At 67.3% G+C, this 5,130-nt stretch overlaps 2 protein-coding genes across 2 annotated transcripts; one reads left to right on the top strand and one right to left on the bottom strand.

The window, feature by feature from the left end:
- Positions 1-687: 687 nt before the first annotated feature.
- H696_05609 (hypothetical protein) lies at positions 688-3,390 on the top strand. The gene is made up of 8 exons (XM_009499425.1): positions 688-721; positions 1,000-1,102; positions 1,203-1,353; positions 1,489-1,633; positions 1,758-1,898; positions 1,984-2,051; positions 2,208-2,465; positions 2,657-3,390. The coding sequence occupies exons 2-8, from the start codon at positions 1,047-1,049 to the stop codon at positions 3,320-3,322; spliced, it is 1,485 nt and encodes a 494-aa protein (XP_009497700.1). The 5' UTR covers positions 688-721; positions 1,000-1,046; the 3' UTR covers positions 3,323-3,390.
- Positions 3,391-3,981: 591 nt separating this feature from the next.
- On the bottom strand, positions 3,982-5,121 carry H696_05608 (hypothetical protein). The gene is made up of 3 exons (XM_009499424.1): positions 5,048-5,121; positions 4,681-4,926; positions 3,982-4,586 (listed from the first exon to the last, which is right to left on the bottom strand). The coding sequence occupies exons 1-3, from the start codon at positions 5,093-5,095 to the stop codon at positions 4,185-4,187; spliced, it is 696 nt and encodes a 231-aa protein (XP_009497699.1). The 5' UTR covers positions 5,096-5,121; the 3' UTR covers positions 3,982-4,184.
- Positions 5,122-5,130: the final 9 nt, after the last annotated feature.

Here is a 5,130-nt window from a genome sequence, read left to right as displayed (position 1 = left end):
AGCGGTTCACGGTCGTCTGTTACCAGATGAGTCAGTAACTCGGCTTGAGACGAGTTAGTGGCAAGCGAAAATAGAAAGGAACTCGGATGTTAAAAAGGGTTCGAGAGGAAGCCTTAGAACAGGTGTTCGTCGGCCTAACTGGTGCTTCGGCTATACTTCCGTATACTCTTCGACACACAGCTGCTAAGGCTTTCGCTCTCAGGAGGCTCTCAACGAGAGTCCCCCTTTTTGACCTTTGGGCTCGGTCAGGGGTTGGAACTGAGAACCCCGCGGCTGGGCCCGCCCACCCGCGTATCTCCGTCCTCGGTCGAGCGTTTATGCCGCTCGGCCTCGGCGGCCACCTGGCTGTTGTTCTACCCCGCATTCCTCTCCGAGGAATGCTGTTCTGGGATGCTATCATTCCCACGATGTAACACGTGTGGCAATTCACTCACGTGTTGCTTCATCTATCGTTTACATGGGGATTCCACTACAGGGCCACTCGCGTGTGTGCGCGCGCGCCCGGTTGGTCGGCCGGCTGGCGGTGTATGCCCAGGGCGGCCGGAAGCGCGTGCGCCCCCGGCGCGACTCCCGGCGAGAAGGGCCGCACATGGGCGGCTCCCTCTTGGCCTGGCTCCGCCGACGGTGGCGACTTTTCGCCAGCCCCTCCGGCTGGACGGGGGGCACCTCGTTGCTGGCACCCCGAGTCTGGACATCGCTCCATCCCATCCCCCCTGATTTTGTATCTACCCCCCCCCCCTCCTCACCCCTCCGCCTCTCCCTGCCTCTCGCTCCCCCCCCCTCTGCCCTGCCTCCTCCTCCTCCTCCTCCTCCTCCTTCGCCTCCCGGCGCTCCCTCTTTCTCGGTGGGCCCTGTCCCCGCCCTGTGTCCGCGCGCCTGGCCTGGCCCGGCTCGCCACGCGGCCATCCGTGGCGGCCACCTGCCCTACCTCGCCTCTCTTTCCATCTGGTCGCCGCTAACGCCCCGCCCGCCGTCCCCGCCTGCTTTTCTCGCCAACAGAGGACTGTCCCCTCATTCCCTCCCCCCCCCCCTTCCCCTTTACCAACATGCTCACCCGCCTTGTTGGTAGCCGCCCCCTCGCGTCGGCTCTCCGCGCCTCGCAGTCCGTTCCCCCCATGCCTGCCGTCGCCCGCCCACTTCCATATCCGGCCGCTGACCACCGTGCCCCGCGCCCCCCGTTCGCCCGGCCCCCCCGTGGACAGCGCCCTGACCCCTCGGGCAGCCGCGTTCTATGCATCGCGCGCCGACACCTACCCCGAGGATGTCGATGAAGAGGAGCACCTGACCCCGTATGACACGTCCGATGAGCCCTACGTCCTGGACCCGGCCAACAAGCGCCTGCCCGCCATCGGGGTATGTCGTCCTGCCGCACGCCCCCCTCCCTCCCTCCTTCCTCTCCCCCCCCCCCCCTTCGTTCATGTGTCCTCACCTGTCTGTCCCGGTGCCCGCACTCCCTCTTGCCGCCTCCCCCACCGGCGTACCGTGCAGTACCTCGAGGCGTACGACGAGGCGCGTCGGTTCATCTACCACCATCGCAAGGGCCTCAACCAGAAGGCCGACTCTTTGGTCCCCCTGATCGAGGCCGAGGAGGCCCTCGTCCAGAAGTACAAGGCCCTGGTGGCCGGTGGCAGTGGTGCGGCCGCCCTCCTCTCCCTGCTTCCCTCTCATCCCCGCCCGCCCCCCCCTCCCCTCCCCGCGCTACGCGCCCGGGCCACTGACATGTTCGCTCCGCCGGTGGTGGGTGGTGTGGCCCCCAGCCGAGGATGCCCGCAAGTATGGGCCTCTGATCAATCAGCACTCCAAGAACATGAAGCTCTTCCGCAACGAGCGCCAGAAGATCCTCACCCATCTGGAGCGCACCTGCTTCTTCCGCGATCAGCGCATCCGCCACTCGCTGTGTACGTGTTGTGCCCCGGTGCCCAGGCTGGTCGGTTCCTCCCCTGCGCAGGGTTCTCCCCACTTACTCTCGCTCCTGCCCTGCAGTCGACCTGATCAGCATCGACCCGTTCGAGGAGAACAACGAGGAGTTCTTCCGCAAGTATGGCAACAAGGTACCGCCCGGTGTCCGGCATGCCGGCTTCTTTCCCCTCCTCCCTTTCGCCCGGGCCAGCCCATGCGCACGCCTCTGACCCCGCACCGCCACCGCCACCGCCACCGCCACCGCCACCGCCACCGCCACCACCACCACCACCACCACCCCGCCCTAGCACCTTGTCTCCCTCGTGGAGGATGGCCAGATTGGCCAGCTGTTTGGCCTGCGCCCGGCCCGCCGCCAGGGGAAGTTCGCCACCTGGCAGAGCACCGTGGCCCGGATGACCGAGAACTCCTTCCGGCATCGCCGCGAAAACACGGCCCTTGTGGCGGCCCTGCGCGGGTCGCTCCCCGGGCCGCTGACCACCCAGCTGATGGTCAAGTTCCAGCACAACACCCGCGTGCACTTTGCCAACATGCTCGATGCGAATGAGGTACACCCGCCATGCCCGGCGCCGGCAGACAGCTCCTCCTCCTCCGCCGCCGCCGCCGCCGCTGCTCCTTCCCCTTCCTCCCCCACTCCGGGAGGCCGCGTGTGACGCGCCGGCCGTGCTAACTCTCGACGATCGCTCCTCCCCCTCCTGCTTCTTCTTTCCTTTCCTTTTTTTGCATTCCCAACGCGCAGACGGCCGAGGAGCCGCGCATCCGGTTCATCCCGCCGGTGGCCGGGTCGGCCCTGCTCCAGGGCCAGGCCCCGCCCAGCCACTATACCCTGGCCATGGTGGACCTCGACGCGCCGGATGCCATTCAGCGTGCCTTCCGCTCGCGCATCCACTGGCTGGTGAAGGACATCCCGGTGCCGGTGCTGGATGCGGCCCCGGCGGCCCCGGCCCCGGAGAATGTGGCCAATGTGGCCAACGGCACCGTGGTTGTGCCGTATCTGGCGCCGCACCCGGAGCGCGGCAGTGAGGTCCACCGCTTTGCCTTCCTGCTGTTCGGGCAGGAGGCGGCCGGTGTGGCGCCGGACGCCGACGCCCTGCAGGCCCTGTGGGACGAGGCGCCGGCCCTGCCGAGCGGCGGCCGGCTCTTCGATTTCCCGGAGTTCCTGACCCGCGCCCCGGGCGCGGTGCAGCGCGTCCACGGTGCCTGCCTCTTCAAGAGCGAGTGGTCTCCCACGGTGACCGAGCTCTTCGATGAGGGGCTCTTCGGGGAGGGCGCCACCGAGCAGCTGTTTGGCCGCTTCCAGGAGGGCACCCGCCCGGATTACACCCACGACAAGTGGGCCCACGTTGCCCGGCCAGTCAAGGTCCCGGTCACCTCGGTGGGCGAGAAGGATGCCCCTTCGAACTGAGCACGCCAGCCGTGTCGATATGTGCATGCGCGTGTCTGTTGTCGCCCCCCCCCCCTCTCTCTCTCTCTCTCTTTCTCTCTCTCCCCTTCCCCCTCCCTCCCTCCTCCTGCCCCCTGGTGTCGCCGCCTTGGCCGCCCTTGAGAGGGGGAGGGCGAAGAAAGGGGAGGGGGCGCCCCGCCAGCCCCCGGGGAGGGGCCGGAGACAGAACACGCGCGTGCGTGCCGTGCCCCCCTTCCTCCGCCCTTCCTCTCCCTCCCTCGGCAGAGGTGGCCCACACCGGGTGGTGTTTATAGAGACCTCCCTGCCTTCGCCTCCCCCCCCCTCCCTCCCAAACCCTTCCCCAGAGCTTCAGAGCCTGCTTGTGTACTTGCCTACCCTTCTTTTTTTTCCCTTCTCCCTTCCCCCTGTTTGCTGTGGTGCGGCGGCCCCAAAAAGCGCAGGGCCGCGCACACCGAGAATACCCCCTTCACAAATACAAAACCCTACCTTCATTCATCCTTCTTGGTATTATCTGTCCCTGTGGCCCCCCGCGCTGGAAAGGGGCGGGGGGAGGCCGGGAGAAACCGCACACACCCGCTATGGCCAGGAGAGGGCGAGGAAACTATATTGTGGGGAGTCTAGTAGAGAGGCAGGAGAGGGGAGAGGGGAGGGCTCTCTGCAGAGAGAGAGAGAGAGAGAGAGGTGCACACACAATCGGCGGACGTGCAAACGGAGGGGGAGGCAGGCGCATGGGGGGGCATCAGGGGATACATGCGCTCACGCGAGTCCGCCCGCGTCCCAGGTGCAGGGCGCGCCGCGGTGGGGCACATCGCGCGTGCAAGAGGGGAGGGGGAGGGGGGGCGCCGCATGCCGCCGTCCCCTCTTAGTCCTCCTTGGCGGGGTTCTCGGAGTCATCCTCGTCCGGCAGCTCGGTGATGCGGGCCTCGTCCTCGGGCTCGGCCTGGCGCGCGCGCGCGGTGGTGGTCGAGCGGGAAACATCGGACGAGGTGGCCTCGGCCTCGGCCTCGGAGGTGGTCAGCTGGCCGGAGGCGGAGTCAGCCTGCTCGCCGGTGGCCGGGGTCGAGCCGCCCAGGCCGAAGGGAGAGGGCGACGAGGCGGCCCACGGGCGGGCAAGGGCGTTCTCGGCCTTCTCGCCCAGCAGGTGGACCTTGATCAGGGGGTTGTTGAAGAGGTTGACCGGGATCATGAGCGACTGCATGAAGAGGGGCTGAGTGGAGCCGAACTTGTAGAAGATACCGCCCATGATGACGGCGTTGAGGAGGGACTGTGTGCGTGTGTGTGTGTGTGTGAGGACACAGGGGGGGGGGTCAGCTTATGCGGGGCGGAGCGGGGGGGGGAGGGGGGGACCACGGGCGCACCTTCTTGACCAGGTCCCACACCTGGCCGAGGTCATAGTCCTGGGCATTGGTGACGGTGGGCTGGGCGTTCGGGTCGGCGGTCAGGCCCTGGGGCGGGGGGACGGTGACCGTCTGGCTGGCCAGCGACGCGTCACCCTTGATCTTCTGGTACAGGTAGAAGAAGAGGGGGTACTGCGCGAGGAAGACAGTGACGAAGACCTTCAGGATGAGGCTGTTGGTGAACTCATCCTTCGGGAGGCGCTGGAACTGTGGCCGGCGAGAGCAGGGCGACAGGCAGGCAGGCAGGCAGGCAGGCACGGGGAAGGGGGGTGGGTCAGGCGCGGGGCAGCGAGCAGAGTCGCGGGAAATGTGTGGGCGGCCGACGCACGACGACAATGCCGGCAACCAGGATGATGGTACCGAGGTAGGCGGACATGGTGGACGAAGTGGATAGGCACCGAGCTGCATGGA

The sequence above is a fragment of the Fonticula alba genome, assembly GCF_000388065.1.
Source record: "Fonticula alba strain ATCC 38817 unplaced genomic scaffold supercont2.12, whole genome shotgun sequence".
Lineage (NCBI taxonomy): Eukaryota > Rotosphaerida > Fonticulaceae > Fonticula > Fonticula alba.
The sequence above is the reverse complement of the archived record's forward strand: the minus strand, read 5'-3'. Positions and strand labels throughout refer to the sequence as shown.